The sequence below is a fragment of the Phoca vitulina genome, unplaced genomic scaffold (genome assembly GCF_004348235.1).
Source record: "Phoca vitulina isolate PV1807 unplaced genomic scaffold, GSC_HSeal_1.0 scaffold4, whole genome shotgun sequence".
Classification (NCBI taxonomy): Eukaryota; Metazoa; Chordata; class Mammalia; order Carnivora; family Phocidae; genus Phoca; species Phoca vitulina.
In genome coordinates this window covers 50,980,869-50,998,312 of record NW_022589707.1, presented here as the reverse complement: position 1 = coordinate 50,998,312, position 17,444 = coordinate 50,980,869, and the positions used below count along the sequence as shown (strand labels likewise).

General features: G+C 35.3%; 1 protein-coding gene across 1 annotated transcript in view; it reads right to left on the bottom strand.

Annotated features, from left to right (window-relative positions):
• Positions 1-1,811: 1,811 nt before the first annotated feature.
• Positions 1,812-17,444, bottom strand: part of CRPPA (CDP-L-ribitol pyrophosphorylase A) — a 303,756-nt gene continuing 288,123 nt past the window's right edge. The window contains exon 10 of the mRNA XM_032402001.1: positions 1,812-5,111. Coding sequence (XP_032257892.1) covers positions 5,007-5,111 — 105 coding nt within the window. The 3' untranslated portion in view covers positions 1,812-5,006. The remainder of the gene's footprint in view (positions 5,112-17,444) is intronic.

Sequence of the window (17,444 nt, the reverse complement as noted above, 5' to 3'; positions counted from 1 at the left end):
ATGTCTGATCATTCACTGCCTGAGCAAACTCCTACAACTTTAGAGCCCACAGAGATGGATGGCACTGATAGTAACTGTAGGTCGCTATCAGTCCTTGTTGAGTATACTGGCACGTGCAGATCCAGGGACGTTCCAAAATATGTTTGTGTGTTGGGGGTGGTGAGGGGCAAAGGAAAGGAACATTACAGAAACACTGAAAGACAATGGGATTGAGCCTTTTTATTTCTCTTGCTATTTAAGAAAAAAAAAAAGATATTTGAGATTTCCATCTTTGAGGATCATTCTTTAAGGGATCTTAGAATAGTATGTTTTGTAATATTGCATTGCATTGTGTTAGGAATATAAGCTCTAAAGTGAGAGAAGCCTATTTGAATCTCATTTCTCCCACTTGCTGCTTGGGTGAGTCTGAATATGTTTATTTAAAATGTATGTGCCTTGGTTTCCTTGTTTTTTAAATAGAGATTGGTATAGTACCAGTACACAGAGTTATTCTGAAGAAAAAACAAAGGTACAGGCAAAGCATGAAGAACAGTTTCTAGAACAAGAGTAATCATTCAATAAATGTTAGCTATTTTTACTATTATTTTAAGTGCCTGTATTTTAACTCAAAATCATCTTAGGCCTAAGAAAGTTTAACCTCTTTTGTAAATTTTTCTAAAACATTCAGGTCTATTTTTCTCTTTTCGTAACTATTGAAAAGGGAAGGAGGTAACCCTCAGAACCTTCTCATACTTTGGGATCATGACTCTGACCAGCATTTCTCCTCATAAGCATTCTACTTTAGCAACATGTGTGTCTCCAGATACCTCCTAGGCTTGTGAGGACAAATATGTCATGCACCGCCACAGAGCTTCTTGACTACCACTTGGCGTGCAACAAAGTTGCAAAACTTACAACTAGCAAAAAAAAAAAAGGAGCATCTATGCAGCTCACCTGCCTGGTGGAGGTCACCTGAACTGGCCTAGGGAGCCCTGCTGATCTCAGTTGGGCTTCCTCATCCATTTGTTGATTAGCTGGAGATGGACTGATCTGGGCTTTGTTTTCCTTTTGGAGACAGCGGGCCGGGCAGGACATGTTCCTCTCAAGGTGGGGGCAAGAGCAGAAAGGAGCAAGCAGCGACATGCAAAGTCTCTCGAGGCTAGCCTCAGTCATGCACGGCCACTTCGGCCTCACTCTACTGGTCAGAGCAGGTTACACGATGAATCCCAAAGTCAACAAATGCACATATATTCTTCCTATGGGAGCTGAGTGGAGAGAAAGAATATTTCTGAACCAGAATTCAACCCACTACGCCCATGCAGACATTGTTAAGTGATCACAATACTCTTTTCCATTGTGACTGAATAGAGCTTTCATATCCTTAATGGCCACTGTAATTGCTAGGATACCTGCTAAATATGAGGGGAAGAAGAAAAAAAATCTAAATGAGACTTCTGATTTTGCAGATTTTTAATATATCTTACAGAATAATAAATCTGGATCTCAAATTCCATCTGTAATATAAAACATCACACTTACTTTTTTGAGAGTAAATGTTATAGTTATTCAATTGTGATCGAGTTAGTATGAAAAAATATGTATATACACACTAAATATCAATGATAATTGCCATTGGATTTTATTTTTTAAAGATTTTATTTATTTGACAGCGAGAGACATAGAGAGGGAACACAAGCAGGGGGAGTGGGAGAGGGAGAAGCAGGCTCCTGGCAGAGCAGGGAGCCCGATGCGGGGCTCGATCCCAGGACCCTGGGATCATGACCTGAGCCGAAGGCAGATGCTTAACGACTGAGCCACCCAGGCACCCCTGCCATTGGATTTTAAAATACCATTAAGTATTTAGTTATTCATCAATCACGTATTTTTTCTTAAAAGAGAATATACTGAGAATCTTTAATAGTGTGTTACTTTTCATTTAAAAAATGCACATTTTACAATTTTGAAACTAAAAATGTACAAGAACATATATAAATGGTACAATGCCCAAACCACCCACAAGCCGGATCTAATTCACTTATTTTGAACCGTACTAACAAATCCTAAAATGATACATACTTTTTCATTTATTCTGTTTATTTTTTAATTAAACTTTGAAAATAACTTCACTTTTTCTTCATCAAAATGGCTGTAACATTTTAATTCAAATATTATTTACTCTTCCTTGGCCTAATTAGTTTCAACATTAAAAGGAAATAAAATTTGCAGATTTAATATAAGAAAATGTTCTACTGCAACTTGATGTTTATAAAATGATTATATTTACATGTATTAAGTAAAATTTGATAGTGATAACCAGCATGAAAAAAAAAAAGAGTTTACCTGTTAAACCAATGCAAAACGTTTGAAGTGACTACAGGAAGAATGGCTCTGGTAGAATATAGGGGTCCAATTCTTACCCATAAATTCATATACTTCCAACAACTTATCTCTCAAACTGAGCAGTTTTATGAAAAAAAATTGCACCTCTTACCAATATGTCATTAGCCAAACCACTGATCACACTGTTAAATTCCATAAAAGTCTAACTAAATTGCATTTAATTAACTAGCAAACATTTAGAAAGAAAATAGTCATTCACAAAATTTTCCACAGGTAGAAAACAATTTGAGCAATGCTGAAGCATAACTTAACCATTATTTTAGAAGACATTTTAGAAAATAAACTAAAAATAGACAGTTCCCATGAAAGAAGCAGTGATGAAAATTTAACAATAAAGTTGCCTCTGGATCTCTCAGACACTAAGAACAACCAATTTATCTTTCTCTCTTGGCCAATAATTCTTTCCATTTCCTTCACCCCTAGCTACAATTTCTGTATGTTGGAAAGATGGCTGGAAAGCTATAAGCTTCAGGACTTTCCTCTGGTCATTGGGATGATCTGTCCCTCTTTGTCCATTCCCCCAGTGCTCACTGAGAGCTTCTGTCTTACTTCCCACAGCCTCTCAGCTGGATGTCCTTTGCCAGCATCATAATTAAACAGGGAGCTGAGCTTCAAACTTAGCATCAGTGGTCCTGAGTTTAATCTCTACCTCTTGTTATTAGGCAGCCACAGGGCTCTCCACAAGGTAGCTAAGATCTCTGAACCTCAAGTTCCATCCACACAATAAAGGATGTGGGAAGACTTCTTCAAATTATTTTCAAAGCTGTCAATCACTTTGTAAACTGTAAGGAAAAAAATCAAATGAGATGATAATGGTGATGATGACGGCGGTGATTATTTCAGTCACAGTTTAAGATTGCCTAGGGTAAAGTCATTAATCATCGCTCCCAGATAAATTCTTGTCTGGCTCAACAATCCATTAATAATTTGAAATTTAAGGTGACTTAACCAGCACTCAACTGATACAGTAATTTTGCTGTGCCATAGATACACTGTTTCTGCCTTTTACTCAAAGGCACTTTCTCTTTAAAACCCTGATAATATTTTCCTATTTGCCTTTATAACCACTTCCGAGTCCTTAAAACATTTTCACCTGAAGACTTCAAAAGGTTCATGTGTGGACCTTTCCACAACAGTCAACCCACCACCTTAGCAATAACACAGATGTTCTAGCCCAAAAATCTACACATTGCCCACATACTTTCACCGTCACAATTTTGAATTAAATCATTCATGTTTTTTATCATCCCTAGAGAAAGAGAAAAAAAAAAAGTGGTAAGCCCAGGAATTTAGATCCAAGCTACACTGAAATAACACATTTCATTTAGGAGTATGAATTGAAGTAATTACTCCATTATATCCTACTATTACTTAAATGTAAAATATAAACTTTCCTACTAATATAGGTCCTAGATAAAAACAGGGAAAATCATCCAACATGTTCAGAAGAAATTTTATAGAAATTCTCACAGTTTATCTTTAACTGATAACATCTCATGCAAGTTTTATAGTTTCCACAAGTAACCTAAGCCTTGGAATCTGATCTAATGTGTTTTTATAAATGTAAAAAGAGAATAAAAGTTATCTCTAATGATTGTATATACATTTTTTGCAAAATTTAATGTAAGCAAAAATCATTTACACTTTTAAGATGTATATACCAGTGGAAATTTGAAAGAGTAACAACATGATTTTAAAAGACAGCAATATCAGGGCACCTGGGTGGCTCAGTCTGTTAAGAGTCTTACTCTTGATCTAGCTCAGGTTTGATCTCAGGGTCGTGAGTTCAAGTCCTGCATTGGGCTCCGTGCTGGGCGTGGAGCCTACTTAAATAAAAAATTAAAATTAAAAAAAAGACAGTAGTATCTGTATCAAAAAATAATTTATGACTCCCTACCTTTCAGAAAAGACTAACTTGGGACTGACCAAAATAATTTCACTTTTATGAAGATTTTTGGTCTTCTTTTAAAGGCATTCAGAAAAATCAGAGACCTTTTAAAATAAGTCAAAATTATTTTTCATAAACCAAGGAAAACATAGAATTTTAAAACAGAAAAGCAGGAGGGAATTACATCTCCTTTATGGATCTAGAGTAATGTGAGGCCAACAGTGAAAATATTAGAACCAGAGTTCCCTGTTGTCTCTTTTATTTATTTTTTAAGGTGTGGAAAATTAGAAAACAAATAAAAATATCAGTTGGTAAGAGGACAATTTTAGAATTAAAAATTATTCTCAATCTTTTTTTTACTTGTTTCATGATAGTGTGATTTACTAATTAACACAGAGATAAGACCACAGTTGAAGTTCTCTAAATTCTCATTCCTAGGAGGATTAGCTCATCCATCATGATTTCTATTTGATTTTTCATGCCTTTGCAGAAGATTACATGAAGGTTATTACTTTCCGTTTGCATATTTTCTGATTAATTTATATTTGACATGCACAAGAGTATTTTTTTCACAGATCTAAACACTGATTCATTTCTATAACCCAAACGTCACATCCTACAAACTGTGAGACATAAAGACAACTTAAACGTTCTACCACCTACAATAGGGAGGGAAGCACAGCAGAGATACCTAGGTAAATGTTTCTAAAAACCCGGTACATAATTTTCTCTGTGTTCTTCATGCTACCAGTAGCTGACCAACAAGTCCAGAATTTCTTTCTTTGATTAAGGTGGCAATAATTGTGACTCCTTGCCTTAAACTTGCCTGTAGCTTCTGCTCATCCTGCAAAAAAAAAAAAAAAAAAAAGGATAAAACAATAATTATTTTAAAAAGAAAATATGTCACACGTTAAATTTAATAGTTACTTTTATCTTTTAATATTTCCTCATTTTTAGTTTTTTTCCCATCAGCTTTATAGAGATATATTTGACATGTGACATTGTGTAAGTGTAGGGTGTACAATGTGATGATTTGATATACCTATGTATTATGAAATGATTATTACAAAAAGGTTAGTTAATCCATCACCTCATACAGTTACCATTGAGGGGGTAGTGGGAGCATTCAAGATCTACTCTCTTAGCAACTGCCAAGTATACGATATTGTTAACTGTAATCACCATGCTATACATTAAAATCCCAGAACTTATTCACCTTACAACTGGAAGTTTGTACGCTTTGATCAACATCTCTCATTTCCTCCACCACTCAGCCCCTGTCCACCACCATCCTCCTGTTTTTATGAGTTCAGGGAGCCACTTTTCAAGGTCCCCTGCTCTCTGGACTTGGCACCCTCTGGAACTCAGACTGTAGCTACTGGTATGCACGTCGTCCCTCAAATAAAGGAGAAATGCTTTTGCAAGCACTTTTCATTATATACCAAATGTATCTGCTGAAGATACCAAGGAAACACTGACACAATTTCAAATCCTAGCAGTATGAAACAAAAGATTTTCCCTTGATCCAATATCTGACCAACTTTGGCTCTTCACTCAAGTGTGAATATTTCACCGATGATGCAAGCCTTTCCTTCATCTTGTTTCTGAGTGTTCTCCAACAAAAGACTTTGTTATAAACTGTGAATACTGGTCTGGGAGGAAAAATAAAAATGGCTTGTTTGTGAAGTAAGGATCAGGCACATTAGTGAAATGAGTTTCTCACAAGTTGCTAAAATGTGGTTTTGCCTGTGAAATCATATTGCCTATGAATATATGTTTACTCCAACTGTTTAGGCTTCCTGAGGGGGATGAAGGGGAAGAGAAAGTCAAAACAGAACTAATATCTTTAGGGTCTCTGTGTTGTGAATTGTGCTAGGTTCAGGAAGAGGGACCTGGTAACCAACTTCTAAATGCTGGCAACATCCTTAACACCTTTTCCTAGTGTTCAGTGTATCACTAGTACCTACTGCTTCTACCTTCTTAATGTTTCTTGAATCCATTTACTCCATTCAAACTGCCGCTGCCAGCAAAACATCTCCATCCTCAATTACTGGAACAATCTCATAAACAGTCTCTCTGAAGTCTTGTCCTCTTCTACCCTGTTTCCCACACAGCAATCAAAATACTTATTTTAACATATAGATCTGATCACATTACTACCCTGCCTAAAATCCTTTCAAGGCTACCTCTGAACTTCAGGGTCAAATCAGAACCCTTTACATTTATATCCTTCCATCCTTTTTCTGCCATTCCCTTATAATCACTCAATTCCCCAACCCACACAGAACTGCGTTAAGATTGCCCAAACAAGCTATTTTTCTAAACTTTCGTTCCTTTGCCCCAGCTAATCCCTTTGCCAGGAAAGCTATCTCACTCCTTTCCTGGATTAGCTGACCCTAGTTATTCTTTGTGGTTCCACCCAGTTATCAATGGTTGCAATCTACCTGGATCCCTATCCCCCAGCCCAGTTGGGTGAGGCGAATTTCTGTTTCCACAGCTATTAATTCCTCCAGTACACTGAATTCTAATAGTCTTTTTAGTTGACCATCTATTCCCCCAGATGATGAGTTTCTTGAGGTAAAGAATTTTTCATTTTGTCTTTGAATATGGAACACTTAGTTCAATGCCTACCACATGGTAGCACTCCATAAATTATAATGAATTCAAAGCAAAGAAGGCTATGATAGAGGTATCATCACCCTTTCAGTTTAACTCATTTGTTAACATTGACCACTTTTTGGTTACTTTGTTTACTCCTATTTGCGTATTTGGCAGGACGCCTGGCAATGGTACAAAGAATATTATCAAAACCTTCCCACTACCACACCTTCATCAGCCCAGAGGCCCTAGGCTCCTCATCTATGAGGATGACCACCTCTGCTTCAACTACACTTTTCCATCAATTTCCCTGATTGTGTTCTAAGGGGTGGAGCTGGGGAAAACCCACAAGGGTTAAGTCGTGGCTACTTTGCATCTTGCAAGTGAGTTTTAGTGACATTTCAGTATTGAATTTCAAAGGCTGTACTGGCTTCCTGAATATCACAAGACCTAAATCACATATGAACCATTCTAAAGCCAAATACGTCTGGACTTAAAATGTGATTCGCTTATATGGGAGTAGGTATCATTCATGCCACTTCATTCATAAATACATACATAAATATTCTAAAACGGAACAAAATACAAATTAACTCTAAATATGTATTTGTCCTTCTTAATGATTAATTAATTACAATATTGCAGAGTTTATAATACACGTCTACGCCCGTCTTATTTATTGAGACATAGATGATGAAAATTACAGTTTCCCCTTTAAAAATAAACAGAAAAAGTCGACCTGTATAGCCTCTTTGAAACCAGTTTATACTTATCATAATGAAAGCAGGAGAGCAACACATGAAGAAGGGGAATCTGTTTAAGAAACTAGGGCTAGAAAATCACATTTCTAAGTCTTAGAATAAATCTATTTCCATTTGATAGCTCCATAACTTACCTACCTTTAACTAATGAATTTAAGAATGTTCTTTTAAAAGTTAATTTATTTATGCAATTTCTACAGGCATCATTTGGAATGAGTGTAATTCAGTGAGAAGAACCAATGTTATTTCACTATTTTCCCTTTCTGCCTGAGCTCAATCATTTTATCCCTGAAAAATACAGAAATTCAAAAAGTGATTAAACAAGATGGTGAGACCCACCTATACTCAGAAAATTCTACTATGTACAAAGAGCAGGTGTTCAAACAATGTATGGATTTCAAAGTCATCTCAAAATTCTCTATCTCTGTAAAAGCATTGCTAATGCAATTTTTAAAAAAGGTAAATTCAAACAGATCTTTAAAAAAGCATTTCTTGCTGCAGTAGATATGCAAACCACTGTTTTTAATTGAGGAGGTGGGGGGGAACAGGGTGGGGGGGGCTTACAGCTGATGATTTTATTATCATTCACACACAAGTGTGTGTGTGTATTTTGTGTATTCCAAATATTATATAATAAAAATATTTAATGTTAAAATTAAGTAAGCAAGGTCAACATGAATGCTGAAAAATCACGTTCACAGTACACATTCGTGATACAATGTAACGAAATGGCATTGACTGCTGTGGTCACCCTCCCCAAAACCCATAACCTAATCATGAGGAAAACATTATACATATTCCAATAGAAGGGCATCCTACAATATATATGACCAGTCCTCTTCAAAACTGTGAAGTTCATCAAAAACGAGTCTGAGAAAACGTCATAGACAAAAGGAAACTAAGGAGACATGACCAACTAAAAGTAATATGACATCCTGAAATTAAAGAAAATACATTAGTTAAAACTAATGAAATCTGAATAAACTATAGGACTTTAGTTGTTAAAAATAAGGGAGACTGGGTACAGGGCATATAGTAACTCTCTGCTATCCTGAACAATACAAAGTGTATTATTTTTCAAAAAAGTATGTGTTCAATTTCAAAATATTTCTCTTGATTTTAACAATGTTTCTGTGCCAGAATTACAAAACTTGAGTTACAAAGTTAATTTATTTGTGTGTGCCAGCCCATTTGTATATTCCTTAAATAAAATACACTGTTCTTTTCATAAATTGTGCAATTGATAAAGGCACCGACTCTAGAATGAGACTGCTGGTATTCAAATACAGCCTTTAACAATTTTCAAGTGATCTTGAGCAAATTATGTAAGTTTCTCCATTTTTTCTTCTAAAAATATAATAACAATATTAGCTGCCTCACCACTTTTCTGTGGGGACTGAATCAGACAAGACACATAAACCACAGATACCTGGTAAATATCCATTGATAATAGCTGTTAGAAATATTTTTATGGTGTGCACTAACTTCGTCCATAACATCACCCTCTCATCACACATAACCATTAAATCTGATTATCTACTATATGTAAAAATACTGTTGCAGCTCTTGGACAGTAACCTATGCATGTCTACAATCCTTGAAAGAAAATCCTATTAGGTAACATTCACCCCAGCTGTCTTGTTGAGAGAATTTTTCCAAACCATAAAGAAGAGAAATAGAGCCCAAGGAGAGAATGACAGTATATCCAGGTAGAAAAGACACAGATTACAATTTAGAGTTGTTAAGGTGGCATGGATTTGAGCAGGCAAAGTCCCTGGCAGTGGGGAGTTGCAGAGAAGTCCTAAAAATCTGCTAGGAATCCCTTCATTTCTTGGTCAACTTCTAAACTGAGCTTCTGCAGGAAGACTCAGTGGGGCTTAGCAAAGAATAACTGCTGGAAAGCTGGGGAGCTGAGCAAAGATTCAGAGGCCACACTGTACTGAGAACAAGGAGATTAGATATGAGTCCAGCTAGAATGAAGAGATCTTGGTGAATACCCATGGCTTTTGGTTGAGAGCTGTAAAAGGCCATGCCTATAGCCTGGGAATAAAGACAAAATGGAATTGAACCTGCCCTAACGAAGTTTAAACAGCCTCCAGAAGATCTGGTTTATCTCCCAATAATGTAAGTGCTTGCCAGAACAAATTTTAGTATTCTTTGGAGGAAGCTAAAATAAGCTAGAGCTTTTAAAAAGTTTCATAACTCAAATATGGCATATAATAAAATCTTACCTGAGGAGTAAAGAAGCAGAAAGCAGGAGGGAAAAAAAAAAAAACTTAAGGAGAGAAAATCATCCATATATAGGATAGTTTTCAGACATAATCCATATGTTGGAATTAGCATGCAAGGATTTCAAAATAACTAGGATTAATATGTTAAAAAGAAGAGATGGAAACACTGATGAAAAAATGGACATGTTCAACATAGCATGGGAATCTATAATAAAGAATATTTTACACCTGTAAAATACAGTATTTGAAATTAATAATGAAATTATTATTATTCCGCTATATTATAATAATAATTATTATTAATGAAATTAATAATAAATCCAGTGGAATAATGGATTGGTTTAACATGAGATGGGCAGAGCAGAAAACAGTATTATTGATCCTGAGAACAGGTTAAAATATATACATATATATCCAAACTGAAGCACTAAGAGAGAAATAGTTTATTACTATAACCATCTTAATACTTACGACTGTATTACTATTCCATTTCCCTACTGCCTCCTTACCTACTGCTACACTCCACCACCACCACCAAAACACCTGTTTGGGACATTGAGAAAATCACATATGGGTTCTCTCAGTAGCCATGTTACCTGGGAATGTTTACTACATGAAACCAACAAGGAAAAAAAAAGTCAACCCCATTTCTAGAAAAACAACCCAACGTCACATACATAAATATGCAAAGAACTAGGCTGAAGGTAATACAGCTAGAGCTGGGCATAAAGGGATGAGGGAATTCAGAGTGTGGTAAGACCACGTAATGCTGGAAAGGCTCCTGAAGGAGGTGGAACCAAAGGATGAGAAAAAGAGGAGGCAAAAACTGCAAAGTCCTGAATGAAAAAGAAATTTGAGGGAACAAGAAATCATGGCTGATTTCACTGTGGCATAGCAATGTGATAGGCTAGATGTCACAAAGATATTGCAGGGAAAGTGAGCACTCAAATTCCCACAAAAAAATGAAAAAATAAATCTACTAAAATTAAATTTATCACCAATTCATGATCTGTCTGTAACTCTAGCAATTAATTTCCAGGCTTCAGGTTTACCTGAATTTCTACTCACCAGCCATAAAGAGCATAAACTTTAAACATGACACACCAATTTTTACATAATCACACACAAAAATCAAAGGAATACATTTCTTGAATTTAAAGAAAAACAGGAGGATATTTCGTGAGGCAAGATGAGTTAGTGTGCATTTTCTCTTAAATCTATATGATTGTCATCATCATAATTCCTTGTTTTATATTATCCTGTTCACTTCACAGCAATGTCAATTTTTTTTAGAAAAATCTTAAAAATTGCTAACTCTATCCTGTCATAAAATAATAAAAACATAACTTCTAGCTCAGAGATGTAGCACTCACTCTTTTTCTTGGTTACAAATGTATTAAAAAAATAGAAGCCAGTCAGAAAGGAAGTAAAGAATACAGTGGGTGTGATTTCTTAAAATACTAGGAGGGAAAATATTAAAATGTTAACAAGAGTTTTTTTTTTTTTTTTTTAAGATTATGTATTTATTAGAGAGAGAGAGCTCAAGCAGGAGGAGCGGCAAAGGGAGACGGAGAAGCAGGGTCCCTGCTGAGCAGGACCCTGGGATCATGATCTGAGCCAAAGGTAGACACTTAACTGACTGAGCCACTGAGGGTCCCAACAAGAGTATTTTTGGATGATGGATTTATGGCTATTCTTATTTCTTCTCTGTGTATATTCTCAAAATTTTTACAATGAACACAGCTTCTTCTTCTTTTTTTCTTTAAAGATTTTATTGATTTATTTGACAGAGAGATACACAGCAAGAGAGGGAACACAAGCAGGGGGAGTGGGAGAGGGAGAAGCAGGCTTCCCGCTGAGCAGGGAGCCCGATGCGGAGCTCGATCCCAGGACGCTGGGATCATGACCTGAGCCAAAGGCAGACGCTTAACAACTGAGCCACCCAGGCGCCCCCACAGCTTATTCTTCTAATAAGAAAAATAAATTGTTTTAAAATTTAGTTCCAAGACTTGAAATCCTGGGAACTAAATTTCATCTGTTATCACATAAAATCAATAATACAGAACAGTGTCCAAATTTCCAGGAAACATTTATCTCCATAAAAAATCTTCAAAATCTTCACAAAGAAAACATTTTTTGTTTGAATATTTTAGTTTTCAATAGAAGATCCAAGAAAGAATTATATTAATAATTCACAAGGCCTTAGCTTTCTGCTGACTTAAGAGGTTAAGAAAAATACAGTGGAAGTCAAGCTAAACGAAACAACAGAAAATTTGTACTTAATTTTATTCAGTACATTAACAATTGCTCATTGAGATCCTGAAGAGTTTCTCAAAAGTCAGATTTTTTAAATATTAGGAAGAACATTAGATGAAACATAAATATATAATAGCCCCTTTAAATTTTCTATACCTTCCAACTGAATTATTTAGGACGAGAATCCGCATGGGTTTTATCTAGAAACACCAAATTTAGCTATTTCTTTATCTTTGTCATTTCAAGAGTAAGATGAAATATACTATGTTTAGATGAAAGATGCACGAAAGTTCTAATTAATATTCTCTCTTAAACACATAAGGTAATTCTAAATTTACTCTAGAGCAATTAAGTCTTATCAATGGAATCCTGGACTTCAGTGTTCTTGTATGTGGTTTGTTTTCTGGTTGATAGGTAGGTTTCCCTATATTCCCTACGGTTGTATTTATCTATCATCTTCAATAGCGTATTAGTTTTGATGCAGAAATTCTCATGGGACTTCTAAGCTATTGGCAAAATTTGGGAAATCAGGGCAAGTAGGAGATGTCATTGTTTTCACAGAAGATTGGGAATGACAGGAACACTTCCATAATTTATAGTGGCTCTTCTTCCCCCCCTTCCCATCACCTACCACTATTTGGACAACAAACCTGCAGTTCCACAGAAATTACATCTCACAAGTGTGTACAAGTGGTCAATTTTCTATAATGCCTATGTCTTCAAAATTCCTTACTCACTAAATGTTCCCTTCCATTTTCTCAAGGACAACTTAGGGCAAAACTATTCCCAGTGTACATAAACTTGAAGAACTTTTTAAAAGGTTTATTTTAAAACATTTATTTCTATCACTGTACTACACAGCTCTCAGTATTTGAATTAAAGAGGCATAAACAAATTTATAGTATGCTGTTAGAATCAAATTTATGTGGATTTTGTGGAATATGCTCTCAAAGAATAGCAGGAAAAGCTATGACATCATTTTGTCCAAATCTTTATAGACAACCTGAAAGGAAACTTTTAGAGATATTCATCCTCCACACACATCATTCCTAAAGAACACAATGTCCTCTGTTAAAAGGAAAACTATAAAGTTAAAATATATGTATATACATGTTTAGGCTTTAGATGTCTCAGGAGATTAAACAGTCCTTTTTGAAAGGTAAACATTACATTGTCTCAGCAAATTCCATACCTAAAGCCTAATTCAATTTCCATGAGCTACAAAACTCTCCTGAAATTCAGGTTGCTCATATTTTGATATTAATATCCTTCTGCCATCTATCCTTGTTTTGGTGAACTCATGCAAAAAGTGTCAAAATGCCAGAAAATGTCAAAAACTTCCAAATAAAAGTGCACAATTGATATCCATACATACATTTATATCTACATATATTTATATTTATAGAAATATACAAAAATATAGTATATGTAATATATAAAAATGCTAAATTAGGCTTAGAAATCTTTTAACACTTTTTGTTACATTTGTAAGATAATACCAAATCAAAAAAATCGTATACATTTTTCTCACAGAAGGAAAAAAATCTAATAGTAAAACACTGCCCCCTAGTGGAGATGAAAATGAATGTTTGGTGTGCATAAATTTCCAAAACTTCAGGAAAAAACACTTACTCACAGAGTTTGAGAAAAACAAAACAGTCCTCTCCAAATGAAAAGCATTTGCCTCTTGCTCATTTGAGTTAAACAACTGTCTCCTAAAAACCTCGGTAATACAATACTATGAAAATGCACCTGGATTTACTTATTAACATGATCCTCACACAGCAGTTTTTGTCTCCTCTATTCTCCATGCCTTGCCATATTGTAGGTGCTCAATAAGTGTCTGTAGGAAGAGCTAAGAAAAAGTAATTGGTCAGGGGCACTTGGGTGGCGCAGTCAGTTAGGAGTCCAACTCTTGGTTTTGGCTCAGGTGAAGATCTCAGGATTCTGGGATGAGCCCCATGTGGGGTTCCCTGTTCAGGGGGAGTCTGCTTCTCCCCCTCTGCCCCTCCCACACTGCACATGTGCTCTCTCTCTCTCTCAAATAAGTAAATACAAACCTAAAAACAAATAAAGAAAAAAATAATTGGTCAAAACTCTGGGGCACAGCTGAACAGACACAGAGAATAAAGATAGGAAAGACCCAAACCACACAGTGTTCAGTGCCAGAATACAGGGGGGTAAAACACAGACAGCCAAAAAGCAGATGTCTACCATGAGAAACAAGCAGTTCATTATCGTGTCAATTATTTCTAGATCTGGGATTTGTCACACTGTCATACTTTATTTTCTTATAATATCATTCATACTATCAATTCTACAACTTAAAAAGGTTGAAAAAGTGGTCTCATACACAATGTCCCTTTTAATTAGCAAAATGTTTTGATCCTACACAACTCTCCCAGCAGTTACTAAGTCCTGCTAGCTTTCTATTGTGACAACCCTTGCCAGTCACACTCCAACTGCTCCAAGTCTACATCCACATCATCCTGTAGCTCGATTCCTTTAGGATGTCCTAACTGGCTACTTTTCTTGGCCTTTGGTTACTGCTCTCATCTCACTAGGACACCATTTTCATTAGATCAAATTCACATTACTTTCAACACATTCTTCACTTAAGCATTTAAGACTGTCCACAACCAACCTAATTAACCCTTCTAACCATGGTTCTTACTTCTTTACAGAATCCACTTCTGTAGCCATACTGGTATAATCAGTTATTCCTTCTTTAGTAAAACGCTTTCCTAATAATTGTCTTTCTACTTCACATCAATTTTCAAAAACCTGGCTGTGATGACTAATATCTGTTTTACTGAACATCAATGGTTTACATTATCATAATTTGTCTCACGATCCCTTACTAATATTTTTATTAGGTTTACATATGTATAGGTCTTATTCTCTTAACTAAATTGCAGAAGTAAAAGGCAACTCTCCCAAACTAAATTATAGCTTCAAATAAAGTACTATATTCACAGTAGGTACTCAATAAATATATACTAACTGGGGTAATTTGCTAATGAATTCTATAAAGATCTGGGTTTATATGTGACTATTAAGACATCTTTGAAATATCAAAGTATTTAGATAAAGGATGCATCCTTATGGAAATAACCGCCTAAAAATAAAGAAAATAAAAATAAGAAAAGACCTGCATCTGTAGTTGGAAACTGGAAAGCTGTCAAAAGCTAGAATTTTGTGCTACATGATTCCCCCTCCTATGAAAGAATACCTGGTCTGGGAGTTAGGTGTCAGGGACACTGACAAATTTACACTAATTTACCCAAGTCAAGGGGACAAAGTCAGATAATGAGGCAAACATTCTGAGATAGGATGGCTGCATAAGCAGAAAAGCAACACGTACTAGGTTTGGTGGGGAATGGGTACTGTTTCCACAATGCATGAGAAGTGATAGGAGGGACAGAAAGATTATCCAGAAGAGTTTGTTCTTGAGTGGATAGTCCAGGTAGAAAAACTATTAGTAAAAAAATCCTGATAATTCTTTTAGAGCAGAAAGACTAAGTTTTTCCCATAAAATATATATTCAAAATTTTAATTACAAACTTAATACAAGGAGAAACTTAAATGGGTTAATGCAAACATTTTTCTTGGTAGCAGTGTGTGTGTGTGAGAGAGAGAGAGAGAATTATTGGTTGGAATAGTTTTGAGCAGTTAAAAAAAAAAAAAGACACCTAGTTAATGACCATTAGACTCAAATATTGGTTAAATGGGTGATTAGTTAGTATCCAAAATCTTAATATCCAAGTTCCACAGTTTGCTATCACATTAAAAAGCCTATCTCCTTCCAAGATGGAAGCTTTAAATCACAACTTATAAAGAGAGTTCTATCCTGACCAGACTGGTGCTAATTTTGATCAGTATTAACTACCAAAAATCTAGCCTGGCAAAGCTCCCTCCCAGCATCAGAGGAGAAGCTCTTTCTCATGGAGAAGGTCACAGATGGTAGAAGTTTGCCTATCACACTTCTTCCCAGTGGGAAGAAAGAAAAAAATCATATATGCAAAATAATATTCTAGGTGGAAAGAACTTTCTGGAATCACCAGAATTAAATCTTTCTGAAATGACACTATTAAGTGAAGACAACAGTAAGATTCAAGAAGATGCTTCAGTCTTAGGAGTGGGAACAAAGTAGGAATAGTTTTATGTCATAAGAGATTTCATGTAGGTATTAAATAAATGTATTTTTGTATTAGAAATCTCATTGGAGGTGGTAGACAACCTACTTTTTCTATATAAAGCTGAATTCAATTAGTGGAAGTCAAACTTGAAAATGTTTATAACTCAGAAGAATAAAGGACTGAAAATAGGTCGTGAAAAGTCAAGGAATTAATTTAAAAATTTAATTATATAAAGGAAATCTGGGGAGAAAATACAATAGATATTGCAGAAGTCATAATGATACAGAAAAGAAAATTCCCTTAATTGAATTTAATGTCAGAAATTGCAGACAGAGGTATCATTTAGCGCCTGGCAAAATTAGTGACAATCCCCAAAGAAGCCATAGTCACATGTTACCTTAAAATTTAAATATAAAAATTCAATAGCCTTCAGCAGACAATACAGATTATTTTCAAAAGGCAAAAGGCCTTTTGTGAAATGCTAAGTACCACAAGAAAATAGCATTTAAGGAAAAGACTGTTACCTTAGAATTCTGACTGTTAGAATAATAATAAATAAAAAAGACATTCGTGATATGCAAGAGCTCTAAAAACCACCAATCAGTGGAGACTTTCTCCAAAAAAAAAAAAAGTGTATTTAAAAAACTTAACTTCTGGGGCGCCTGGGTGGCTCAGTCAGTTAAGCGGCTGCCTTTGGCTCAGGTCATGATCCCAGGGTCCTGGGATAGAGCCCCACTTCAGGCTCCCTGCTCCGCGGGAAGCCTGCTTCTCCCTCTCCCATTCCCCCTGCTTGTGTTTCCTCTCTCTCTGTGTCTTTCTCTGTCAAATAAATAAAATCTTTAAAAAAAAAAAAAAAAACTTAACTTCTCCAATGATGAAACGAGAATAGGGACTCCTTTCAACAACTATTTAAGGAATTATCCGATACCAGACAGTAAGCTATATATTAAGATGTGAACAGACACCTATTTCTCAATCTTTATGGAATATGTAGTCAGTTAAGTCAGACAAACACAAAAACATATTCATAATAACAAGTTATGAAGGAAACAAAAGACCAACTTATTATGAAAATAAAACCAGCATTAAAATTTTCAAGCACAAAATATTTTTAAAACTATGTAAAAAAATCCAAATAAATAAAGATGGAAACACAAAAATGAAGAAGCAAAACTTCATTCTCAAATATGTA